General features: G+C 39.6%; 1 protein-coding gene across 1 annotated transcript; it reads left to right on the top strand.

Annotated features, from left to right (window-relative positions):
- Positions 1-4,892: 4,892 nt before the first annotated feature.
- Positions 4,893-12,716, top strand: sp6 (Sp6 transcription factor). Its single transcript, XM_085912188.1, has 2 exons — positions 4,893-5,093; positions 9,942-12,716. Exon 2 carries the CDS (start codon positions 10,058-10,060, stop codon positions 10,964-10,966), a length of 909 nt encoding a protein of 302 aa, XP_085768314.1. The 5' UTR covers positions 4,893-5,093; positions 9,942-10,057; the 3' UTR covers positions 10,967-12,716.
- Positions 12,717-13,648: the final 932 nt, after the last annotated feature.

The raw sequence follows: 13,648 nt of genomic DNA, 5'->3' as shown, positions 1-13,648 counted from the left end.
TATCGTGACATACCTCCTGCGTCTCCTTTTCTTCGGCACCACAATGTGATATATTAATGCTATTAGGTCGTATCTGGTTCCTGATACGCAGCATTGAAAAAAAAAAAATCTAAAATATTGCTGAATAGATTTTTACAGTTAAATAAAGAAACTTAAAATCCATTTAAATACAAATTAAACTTTATTTTGGAAATAAATGTTCATCTTGGACTTTTCACTTGAGGGTAGGGTACATTCTAGTTGCGTTAGCTGATATGTCAACAGGTCAAGGGTAAAAAAAACCTATGCTATTGCCATTACTATTACTTTCTATAGTCTAGAAAATTGATTGTAATGTTCTCTGCTTCCCTAATAAAATGATTTAAGTGACACTCCATTATGGCTGAAATCATCGTAGGTCTGCCCATGGTCACAGCATGATAATGTAATTTCTGCTCACTCATTTACATGTACGTAGTCACCCAAAAATAACTTCATCGGAATTAAAAAGAGTAGGAAATGTGCTACCAGTTAATTACCATCTCAAATAGACACTACCTGTTCAACAGCATTGCAACATTCTTTGTATGTCATTACGTTTGTCAAAACCAGAATGCTGTTGTGTTAATAACTGATACACATTGTCATTTACATGAGTAAAAGGTGACTCTGTTTTACCTGTTAGTTTTGTCAGAGGTTCAGTCATATTTATGATGGCAGGCACATACAGATCGTCATGCACAAAACATTTTTTTAATATTATATTATATTGTTGTATCTTGAGTGATTTTTATGCAGCCTGCAGTGAACAGGCTTATGGTAACTTTGGAATGCCGGAGGCACCAGAAATGAATTCTTGAGAGGTTTCGAGGAGACAACTTGTTACCTGAATGGCACTCATCCTCTTACACACCCGTGTTGGCCTTTCATCTCCTGGAGTGTGCTGACAGGCACTGCACATATTGTCTATCCTTATACACAAACAGCAAAAACACCATTGGAAATAGACACCCTCTTGAGACAAAGGCAAACACAAATATGAGGTGACTCACACATACGTACAGTATTGCATAAACAAAAGCCAGAACACACTAAAAGAAAGCCAATGGAGAAATATTTATTTATCGCGACTAAGAATGAAGTGAAAGCAAATACAATAACAATAGTGTGAAGGCCTTCGCCTTCACACTAATTAGAGCAGTGGTTCTTAACCTGGGTTTGATCGAACCCTAGGGGTCCGGTGAGTCGGTTTCAGGGGTTCGGCAGAGCCTCCACTGCAGAGGTCCGAACACATATTTATCGTGTAAATTCGTGATAACGCATATCTGAACTGGTCTCGCAAAGGCACACTGATTTGCAGGTATGTAATTTGTTGAGTTCATGCATTGTGTTGGTTTTGTTCTTTGAACAAGGGGATGATCATGCACGGCTCATTTTGCGCACCAGTAAAAAACATCTATGTCTTGAATTAGATTTTTTTTTTTTGAATGTTGCACACATGAACATGGTGGGGTTCGGTACCTCCAACAAGGTTAAGAACCACTGAATTAGAGATATAATAATTTAGGCATTAACTACAACAAACTGGATAATGTGATTTACATTACAATACAAGACACAAAATATACGAAAAATATAACAAACCATATAATAAAACAAAATAATATTCGAAATCATCATCATAACAACTACAATATTAATACAGTCATAAATAACTGTACAAATTCTGCTTCACCAAACAAAATACACCATAGCTCCCTTCAACCAATTGTACTGCTTCTCCCAGCTGTACCATTTCAGACAGTAGCATCAACATTCAGTGTGCAACAAAAAGAAAAAAAAATGTGTCCGGATGCAAAAATTCTGGCCATCAAGGTGCAAAACAACAGACACCAATAATTCTATAACATCTAAAGTGGCAAGACCATGGATACAAAATACAGTACACATACAAAAACAATTGGGGAAATTATGAACAATAGAGTCTTTGTGCTTAGGGACTTCCTGTGGTTCCAAATGCAATTCAGATTTAATGCGTAGGCCCTATGTATTTTAAGATGTCTCTCTCTCTCTCTCTCTCTCTCTCTCTCTCTCTCTCTCTCTCCCTCTCTCTTTCTCATTTCTCTCTCTCTCTCTCTCTCTCTCTCTCTCTCTCTCTCTCTCTCTCTCTCTCTCTCTCTCTCTCTCTCTCTCTCTCTCTCTATCCCTCTCTCTTTCTCATTCTTTCTCATTCTTTCTCATTCTTTCTCATTCTTTCTCATTCTCTCTCTCTCTCTCTCTCTCTCTCTCTCTCTCTCTCTCTCTCTCTCTCTCTCTCTCTCTCTCTCTCTCACACACACACACACACACACACACATACACGCACACACGCACGCGCGCACACACACGCACGCGCACACCTGCACACACACACGGAAGGACGGACGGATAGAAAGATAGAAAGATAGATAGATAGATAGATAGATAGATAGATAGATAGATAGATAGATAGAGAGAGAGAGAGAGAGAGAGAGAGAGAGAGAGAGAGAGAGAGAGAGAGAGAGAGAGAGAGAGATGTTTCACAGTTGAGCAGTACATGGTATATGATAACACCTTGTGAATTCTTAAGACTGGGAAATCCTATAATTGATGACACTCCTGAGAGGTGATTTGAATTCACCTGTCACTATATGCAAAACAGGAGGTCTAATTCTGCTTCTGTTGTGAATTACTTTGCAAAGGTTTTTGTATATACAGTACAGAGCTTTATATAGAAATTAATTATTTCAAAAGTCTGAAATCCTGAAATCATTTTTGTGTTGAAGAGGACTTAGTTTTGAGGAACTCTTGCATTGATTAATTTGAATGTACTTAACACAAGTTTCAATGTCACCCCCTCATCTACATAAAAACAAAAAACAAAAATTTAGTCACCACCGGCAATTCCTTACCTGTCACAGCATGTTGGTGGAGCGTCTTCGAAACAACTAGCAAACACAGACACATTGGGAAATAACTTCACATTATTACTGCTCATTTTTGAAAAGGCAAAACCTAACATGAAGGCAATAAGTTCAAAAAACAACATGATTTGCAGCTGAATTAATTTTCTATGTATTTCGACTATGAAATAACAAAGACCTAAGTCATAGGTATATGGACGATATATTTAATCAAGAATTAAAAGGCCTTATTGTCGTTTATTCAATGCAATTTATGAGTTTTGTTGTGGCATTATTCTCCCAATGAAACAGAGACCAAATGTTTCATAGCTTGTTGACACTTTGTTCTTGACACCGTTTTTCCACACACACTTCCTGTTACTTCAGCATGACTTTGTGGTCTGTAACATACACAGAAAGGTCTGTGGTTCCCAAAATAATCTTTTTCTTCTTCTTGTGGTGTGCGTGAATAACTACAGTAGTTAATACGTTTTATATTTATGTCACTGAGGTATAAATGATTACTCTTGCAATTAGTCATCTAAAGGTGAACATTACTTCCATGAGACAAAACAATGAATGTCTAAACTTTGTGTAATAACCTTCCTTCTGTGTCCATATGTTCCTACTATTTGTAGTTTGTATGAAAATTTTATGCGCTGACCATTGTTGTTGTCATAACCCATGAGAACCTTGTCATCGTTTCCTTTTGACTGGCCAGACTTTAGAACAAAGCCTTACTTTCACTCCATAAGCAAGGGAAATGTGAATAAAGTCATAAATAACTGTAACTGATTCAAAATCTCGCAGGTAATATCTGGCCCAGAACGTTAAGATACCGTTTCCTCCTCAAACAGGTACTCATTCACTCACTCATCACACTGCCCCCCTTTTCTCCTGGCTCCTCTTTCAACTTCAAACCCAGTCATTTTTGCAAGCTGTGCTTTGATGGTGGCAAACACCTGTATTTTGCAAAGTTAGACTTCCTCGCAAGCACCCGCCTCCCATCTTTGATTGTTGAACAGCAGTGGCGCCGTCATTACCGTCTGTACGACTGATGCTGCCCATCTTCTCCTCCCATTTTCCACCTTTGCCTTTTAACCACAAATTTAATTGCTGATCCTAATTGCTCTATTCTAAATTTCAAAATCACTTTTATGCTGTGGGGGGTTGTAAAATACGGTGAGAGTTGAAAGTCAACACATAAAAATGGTTCCGATTGCAGGAATAGCTTAACGGTTTGATGCTCGACTTTTATGCTAGCCAGATGGACATTGAAACACAGAATTTTTCTCATTTTACCAATAATCCCCTGGGAAGACACATCATTATGCTGTGCTTTATTAGAGGTCATCCCCTACCATCATGTCTGCTTTAGATTCTTCTGAGCTTCTCACCAGCTGTTTTGGTTCCTTAAAAACACTCAGGTTCTTTTTTAGGCCCTTTGCTTCAGTGGCCGTGCCACCTGGATACGGATGTGTGTGTGTGTGTGTGTGTGTGTGTGTGTGTGTGTGTGTGTGTGTGTGTGTGGCTGTGGGTGTGGGTGTGTATGTGTGTGGGGTGCATGCGTGCATGCATGCGTGTGTATGTATTTCTCTCTCTCTCTCTCTCTCTCTCTCTCTCTCTCTCTCTCTCTCTCTCTCTCTCTCTCTCTCTCTCTCTCTCTCTCTATATATATATATATATATATATATATATATATATATATATATATATATATATATATATATATATATATATATATATATATATATATATATATATTATAATCTAGATATAGATATACCGCTTCTCCTGACGAGGGTTGCAGGCTAGAGCCTATGTGTTTGATGAGGTTTTTTTTTTTCCTGAATAAATAAAACCTGCTTAACGAGACAAGAGACGCAAGTACGACATAAATGGAACAAGGAATGAGGGAAGGCGTCAGCGGTTTGGAGGTGAGGACGCAGCAGGAGAGGGCGGGGCCTCAAGATGCGCTGCAGTAAAGTTTGTCACACGATTGTGAGCGCAACAAAAAAGCTCTATCAGCTCTCGTGGAACATGTGCACATGATATATGATGAGGATATTTCTCTTCTGTGGAGTTTTTCCGACCCAGTGGAAGAAGCAGAGTTGAATTGAGGCAAACTTCCTTCAGCCAATGTGACCTAATATTTCCCCTTCAACGGCAAGGCGAGTTTTCATAGTCAAACAGGTAATGCTTAAATTGTGACCATATCTTGACTACTAGTGTTTAAGATTAATTGATTGATTGAGGATGACACGTCTACCTATCTATTGACGATCTGAAAAGTTGCAGTCAACCCCAGAGAAGAGAGTGTCAATTCAAGTTAGAGGCTTTTTTTTTGGGGGGGGGGGCTTAAAAAGAGTTTACCGAGGAAGCCTATAATGTGCTGTAATTGCAAAATCAAATTTTGGTCGTATTTTGTTTTAATAATACGTAATCACAATTTTCGGCAGTATCATAAATGGTTTCCATGATGCAGCAGAAATGGGGTGCATGCCAAAATATGTTTGTGGTTTCTTCCAGAGACTTAATTTTAATTGTATGGTAACATGATAATTTGGATGAATTAGTTTGAATTATAATTAATTTAAAACGATTAATAAGAAGCCACACAGCATTAACAACAAACATTTTTGTGCATAAAGTACACTGCCTAAAACTCAATTAGACATTAAAGAGACCTAGATCCATCTGTCCATCAATCATTTTTGATGTTCCATCTATCTTATAAAAGAAAAATATTCAAGTACAGCATTCCAAATATACTCATTTAAATACCCCACTACACACTAGAACAAATATTACTTGTAATGCTTCGTGGGTAAAATGTTAAATGTTATACAAGAGAAATCAAGCCTGACCTGCTCTCTTTAAAAATAAAAAGAAAGTTGCAATACTTGATATGTGCCATATGACGAACTGGTGACAACCCATAAATCAACTGTGAAATACATTTCTAGCGATATCACACACAGATGTACTCTCATGAGAGCTCTGTGACTGTGTCATTAAATCAGGTGTAAAACTGTCGTGTCCAAACAAATATTCCCCAACCTTTTATAAACTGACGCACCCACTTTACATTAAAAAAATGTCACGGCGTTTTATGTGCTAAAATAAAATATGACAAAAAAAAGTAGACATACTGAAATAATGAAGTTGTCCTCTGAAATTGACTTACTCAACATGAACATAATTCTTTTGTGTAGAGGACAACAGGATACACAGGTTTATTGTACCTTCTGCCATTCAATGGAAGAGCATTTCAAAGTCCTGTCTGTCACTATGCATTGTTAGTTGATAAATAAACAAAGATACAGTGGAGCCCCACTAATTGTGAAGGGTGGGAACTGGATTGCCCCACAAATAATATTGAAAATCTGCTTTAAATTGACGGCCATTATAAATGATTACATTTTTTAACACAAAAAATTATTGAGAAGCAAGAATAAACCTGCAACAAGCCTTTTCCATGAAAAATGGGGGGTTCTGACCCCGATGCAGAATATAGATTTAGAATAAATATTAGTAATAAAATATTATTAATAAAGTTTTACCCAACTAAATATGATAATTTCTCACAGCACGTCTGATGATATCCCATGGCATAATCTCTGGTCTTTTTTTTATCCATCCATCCATCCATCCATCCATCCATCCATCCATCCATCCCTCCCTGGTCGCCATCCAATCGCAGAGTACACATACAAAAACAACCATTTGCACTCTCACTCACATCTACGAACATTTTGGAGTGCTTAATTGGCCAACTATGCATCTTTGGAATGTGGGACAAAACTCCTCACAGGAACAGGGAGAACATGTCAACCACTCAGGAAAGCCTGAATCAACCCCTGCACCTCTGAACTGTGAGACAGACATATTTATTTATTGATTGATTTACTTAATTTTAATTTTAATTTTAATTTTTTTCATCTGTTCGTTCGTTCGTTCGTTCATTCATGCATGGATGTATGTATGTTTGTATGTCTTCATTCATCCATTTATTTATTTATTTATTTATTTATTTATGTATTTATGTATTTATTTATTTGTTCATGCAAGGCGGCTCGGGGGCGCACTGGGTAGCACGTTCGCCTCACAGTTAGGAGGGTGCGGATTCGATTCCACCTCCGGCCCTCCCTGTGTGGAGTTTGCATGTTCTCCCCGAGCCCGCGTTGGTTTTCTCCGGGCACTCCGGTTTCCTCCCACATCCCAAAAACATGCTTGGTAGGCCGATTGATGACTCTAAATTGTCCCTAGGTATGAGTGCGAGTGTGGATGGTTGTTCGTCTCTGTGTGCCTTGCGATTGGCTGGCAACCGGTTCAGGGTGTCCCCCGCCTACTGCCCGATGACGGCTGGGATAGGCTCCAGCACGCCCGCGACCCCCGTGGGGACAAAGCGGTTCAGAAAATGGATGGATGGATGTTCGTTCATGCATGCATGCATGTATGTATGTTTGTATGTCTTTATTCTTCCATTTATTATTTATTTATTTATTTATTTATTTATTTATTTATTTATTTGCAGAAACCAAAACTTCTCCAAGGAAAGAAGTATTCGGGATGAAAACAATTACAACAACAAATAAAACATAAAAATCAAGCAATCAGACTTTTTCAGTAAAACCCTCAAAAATGTACACAGGGTGAATTTTTCCACAACCACTTGTAGCACTCGTCTTTGAGCACATCCATTGTCAGGGTTTAAAAGGCCGAACAGGGGTAGTAGTTTTAAAGGTTTTTGATATTCATTTCAGGTTGTCACTGCAGCATCCTGAAATGCAGACAGACCCAGTAGTGCAGGGGATGTTTTAGGGACATCCAAAAAAATCTGCTGAGCAGCGCGAATGTTGTGAGCAGATGATGAGATATGCAGCAACTGAGACAGGTCAGGTTAAGATAGACCAAAGAGGGTTTAATGCGTTAACAAGACCCGGTGAGTTTTTCGACACGCACAAAACTAGCTGGCCCGAATCATACAGGGACAGCGTCCTCATCTGTGAATATCAACCTTTCAGTCAAATGTAGTAAATATTCTGTAAGTTGCACTGTATTTATTTTCTATGTTCCTATCATGCCTAAAAGCTTTAGTTTTGAGCCAAACGTGTTTGAAGCTCAGAGCGGTAATTTCAAAGTCACCATCCTTGCCATAAGTCCTGGTCAGTTCCAATTTGACATCTTTTTACTTAAGCTGATATGTCCACAATAAACCACATTTACTACGAGAATGAACTACTTCTTAAGTTTTAATGATATCATGTAATTAGTCTGAAGACACCGGTGATCAACACAAATTATTTCCCCTCTCTGCAGAGTAGTTTCTTTATCCCCCTGCCAATAAGCGATGCTGGGTCTTGGCCAGGCAGGTTTTACGACCACAGCTCTGTCATTGCCTAGCACCATCATTTTCTTCCCAAGCCAGACCTCCAATTGCCCCAGCCCATTAACCCCACCCCTTCTCCCCTTCGCCCTCTGCCAGCTGTTTCTCGCAATATTCCCAGCACTTTGGCAAATGGAGGAGTAGGATGCTTCATGTGTTTATTCTCAGTGTCGGTGGAGATCGGGCGACTATTCCGACGTACGCTGGAGTCACATTCCCCCAAAATTACAGAGCAGTAGCTGTGGCTCCAGGCCGACATGAAATAAATCAGTTTGACCCTAGGCACCGCACCTTTCATTAGGGAATTCCTAACTAATTGGTTTACAATTTCATTGCATGTCGGATCCATGTATTAGAGACTGGACCTTCATGAGGGAAGACTACATTCATGTTGACTCACCAAATGATGATTGACTGAGAAAATGTGTCTCTGTCAGTCAGCCTGACGCCAACTGGATGTAAAGCAAATTTGAAGTACTAGTAGTCTTCACAAGCTTTCTCATGGAGTCTGTCCTGTTTGCTTTGTCAGATATGATATCATTCCTAGTGATCTTCAGACCAAGATACTTAGCTTCTAAAGCTTCAGTCTCTTTTACTGTTTCCTGCTGTAAAAGTAATTGTAGATCTTTGAGGATGGGGGGGTGTGGTGGAAGTCAACAAGATTGTTTGGAGCAAGGAATTTATTGTTTGGAGCCATGCACAAGTCGCGCCAGCTTTCGACTTGTTGTCGGTTTCTACAGACATGTTGCATTTTAACAAGCTTTGTTTCTGCAGCTGACTGACATATTTGAAGGTGTAAAGAGTTGTTGAGAGCTGGAATGCTGCTAGAGTCAGGGTTCCGCTAGCATTTCTAAGTGTTTGCTCCTTATTGTGGAGGCACCTTTAGATTGTTCTTGATATTGTTTGCCTCTGTTTGTCATCAGACTGCAACCGGTGCCTCCGGTGTGTTTAAGCTGAAATGTTTTACAGGGCTTCTTTTGTATGTTGCCTGAAGCCATGTGATGCGTGAAGGGTTATAAATCAAGTGTGATTCATCAAAACAGGTTCTGCTGTCTGCCAAGTTTCATTTCATCTCAACACACCACAGAGACGTACAAATAGATTTTGGCCCGCAGCCATACCGCCCTGCAACTTCTTCCTTTACCAAACTGCTCCCCTGTCATCACCCCTCCCAACCACCGTTCCCTCCTCCAACCTTACCAACATTTATCTCCCCCTCCACTACCTTTACACAAGACCAATGATGTTGTTTTCTTTGAGCTTTTCTTTGACTGTCCTCCATGGGAAGTACCTGGCAGCGGATGCATGTGGCAGGCCTGTGCCTGGACATGTCTGTCTCCCCCTCTCTTCAGTCTGCGTGGCCACGTAATGTGAGAATTGTAGTATCCGCAGCAATGAGGGAGGTGTATGTGAAGATTGTTGTTCAAATCTTGCATTAAAGAGGATTCTGGCCTCAATGCTTGCATATCTGAAGTTTAGAAATGTCAGCACCACAAAGGCATGCGTATACATAGTCTGGGAAGGGTTGGCGGGGTGGGGGGGGGGGGGGTGACCTCATCGCTCATGGTTTTATGAAGTCACTGATGGAATGTCTGTAACAAATAAAGAGCTGATGTATATGAGTTAATCATTTGCCCTCTTTCTGTCTGCAGGTTTATAGTTTGTCGCCACCCTGCCATGTGGTGATCATCTGTACAACACAACAAGATACTTGAACAACAGCTTGTGTCGCTGATCTCATCTACACTAGTGCACCTGCAAAGCTCATATGGCCCACCCTTATGAACCCTGGCGTCGGACAGCACCATCTAGTGGTAGCACAGACGACATGCCCATCCCTTCCTGGTGGGACTTCCAGAGGGATATTCCGTCTGGGAACTGGATTGACCTCCACACAGGGCAAAGTGCTGATTTACCGTCTGTGAGTCCAGGCTGCAACATGGGTCTGCAGTCCTCTTTAGGCTCCTACAGTTCCGACCCGCAAATGTGCTCCCTGCCTCTGAGTCAACATCTACCAGCTTCACACTCACCTCACCTCTTCCCTCCTGATGGCTTCAAGATGGAACCACTGGCACCTGATATCTTGCAACAAGAACCTTATGCACTGGAAGAGCCACGGGTGAATGTGGTTTTGGCCCGGCCAAAGTCCCAGAGGCGTTCTTCTTCCAGAGGTACCGGCCAGGCAGTGTGTCGGTGTCCTAACTGTGTACACGCTGAGCAGATGGGCCACAGCACAGATGACAGCAGGAGGAAGCACATGCACAACTGTCACATCCCTGGCTGTGGTAAGGCCTACGCTAAGACCTCTCATCTGAAGGCTCACCTAAGGTGGCACAGCGGGGACCGGCCCTTCGTCTGTAACTGGCTCTTCTGCGGCAAGCGTTTTACACGTTCTGATGAACTGCAGCGACATTTACAGACGCACACCGGTACTAAGAAATTTAGCTGTGCGTTATGCCCTCGGGTGTTTATGCGCAGCGATCATCTGGCCAAGCACATGCGCACGCATGAGTCCCCAGCGGGGCATGGAGAAGAGAGTGTGAATGGAGAGGCCAAGGGCTTTGATTCCCCCACACCTCCTCAGTCATCGTCAAACATGTCTGCACCTGACACCATCAAGCCTCCACTCAAGCTGAAATGCGAGACAGACCCCTCCGTCTCCAGTGTAACTGGCTAGTCTGGTCTGGCAAATTTCATTACTTTCTGAATCAAGTTTGATCTAAAAGGAGACACCATCCATTGCACTTTCAGTTCTATAATTGAGCTGCATGAGTTTGACGCTAGAAGCCTCAACAGATGGATCAGAACGTGTTCTTCTGTGGTTCAGTAAATTATTGATATTAATGGGACTATCAACTCAGTGATTTACGACTACACTAAAAACAATGGTGGATTGAATGTACAAAATTTTATCTTGTCGAGTGGTTGCACATAATTTTGGTAAACAGGCGCAGGTCTACTTCCGGGTGCAGGCCATCGAATGCGAGTTTGGTGTAATTGATTGACGGTATTGTGTATCGGGGTGTTGCTTTTCGTTGCCGCATTGTCGGGCACGGTGGACTCGGATATGAGCTTCGACCGCCCGGAATGAAAACAGAGCCTGATCTGTTTATCTTAATTCAGATACGTTTTAAAAGTAGATTAGGACTACTGCTCTACTTAAAAAGAAAATGGATCCAGATGCTTTTATTTTGTGCAACCACTTGATGAAATAAAATTGAGTAAATTCAGTACATCATTCTTTTTCAGTGTCCATATTTATAATGTGCCTTATGGGAACAGTGTCAACATGATATAAAACCAATACTACATTCCTACAAGAAAGGTTTTAAAAACTATAACTTCTTTTTTGTTTGTTTATAGAGAATAGGGTACAGATTAACTCCCCCTGTCTGGATTTAAACCAAAAATAAATGGGTTCCTCCCTATGCACATATTCTATGGAATGTTTTGGTTGCGCTTTTTTTCATAATCCTGCTGCCTAACAAATAAAAAATGCTTTCCTCTCCTTGGCAGAGGCAAATAAATACTGTGTTAGAGTTGCTGAAGTTACCCACTCTGTTGATACCAGAGTGTGTTGCAAATGTTAATTCTGCTAGGACACTTTTTACCTGTAGATCCAATAACAAGGGGTGCAGTAGTTGGAGTTGCTATGGTAAATACATTTTATTAGTAAGTTACATTGATGGAATATTTTTTATAAAGAAAATTAAGCAAATTGAACCACCAAGTGATGCCAACTATGAACATACATCACATCACAGCAGTTACGATGGACGTATGATTCTGTACAAACAAGTTTAACAACAATTATGTCAAGCATAAAATACTCAACAGCAACTTGATCAACAAGGAAAAACTGAGTATGTAATGATCGTATAACGTAGCACACAGCACTCTTTTTCTGGGCTGAGCACTCTTTCTATTCTAAAGAAAATACTGTAGAAGGAAGGGATGACGTTTTTTTTTTTCCAGGTGAGGAACTTCAACACAACACGTGTTGGAAGTATGAATCTCATGAGTCTCATCGGCTGGATTTTACAATGCTATTTCCATATTTAAAGATTAATTTGAATCAAGAATAATTTGTACAAGATTAATTTCAATCACTGCAAATTTTAAAACAAAAAATATTAACAGAAGGTATAACAAATAATTCATGTTGACCTAAGATAATAATGACTAGTGTAACTAGTAAATTTACAATATTGCAGTCTTAGAAGATAAGAAATTTAACAGTGGTTGTTTTATTGTTGTGTGCGTGTTGTGTACTACTGAGTATTAATATTTTGAATTGTAATAGTCCATGGCGTTTTTCTTTGTTGATTTGAACTGTAGCACAAGATAGATACATTTGAAAAAAGGGTTAGTCGTTTGTCATTTGTCATGTTACGTTCTAGCTACTGTAATAAAAATGCTGAGGATGAGATGTATATTGTCTATACTATTATTGTCCTCTATATTTAATACAAAAAATGTGCACGTGTGAATTATTTCACCCCAAGACTGCTAATAATTATTTGCAAAAGTGGATGCAGTGGATCACATTACAGTTGTTTGGTTAGGAAATCACACAGTCACACATGTATACCATCTGAAACTAGAATTTGCAATTTCTGGAGAAATTGCGTGTGAAGACAAAGAATACTTGGGGAATGCTACAAAATGATGTTTAAAGTTGGAACGGGTTGAAAAATGTAGAAATTAGAAGGGGAAAAAAGAAATTGTGTAAAATTTGGCAAATATTTCAAAACTGAAAATTTAAAATGTTTTGGTAAGTGGGAGCTTGTGGAATAGGTAGGCAAAACATGAACAGTTTAAATTTGGAATGGGTTGAATTGGTTGAAAAATGTAGAAATTAGAAGTGAAAAATGAAATTTTGTGAAATTTTAAACATGAAAACGTGAAATTTTTTAACTTGGCAATTTTGGGAATGTTGAAAATCTTCCCCAATGTGATTTGAATGTGCTGAATGATGTGGATTACAAACTGGAACGACGTAAATGTGAAATGCTGAACGTGCCATTAAGAATGAATGGGGAAAAATTTGCGAATTTTGCGAAAACAGAAAATATTTGGAATGAGAAAAATGCAAGCGTTCACGTGATTATTCGGAATACGTCAAAAGTGGAATGGAGTGAATCGGATGAATTATGTGAAAGTAGTAGCAGGACAAAAAAGTAAGGAGAATAAAATAGAAGAAGAAGAATAAATTTAATGGTGTAGATTAACAAAAGTGTGAAGGCGAACAATAAAGTTTTGGTGTAGAATTCACCTTCACACTAATAAAGTACTTTATCATTATTATTCATGTGAATGGTGTAGAAAAACATACTAAGTGTAGAAAAACCTAAGTGTA

The sequence above is a fragment of the Syngnathus leptorhynchus genome, chromosome 5 (genome assembly GCF_054491065.1).
Source record: "Syngnathus leptorhynchus isolate UIUO chromosome 5, UIUO_Slep, whole genome shotgun sequence".
NCBI classification, from domain to species: domain Eukaryota; kingdom Metazoa; phylum Chordata; class Actinopteri; order Syngnathiformes; family Syngnathidae; genus Syngnathus; species Syngnathus leptorhynchus.
This window is presented reverse-complemented; position numbering and strand designations above follow the sequence as displayed.

What these genes read in the sequence shown, in the direction of transcription:
- sp6 (XM_085912188.1), top strand. Translation starts at nt 10,058, where the DNA reads ATGGCCCACCCTTATGAACCCTGGCGTCGGACAGCACCATCTAGTGGT.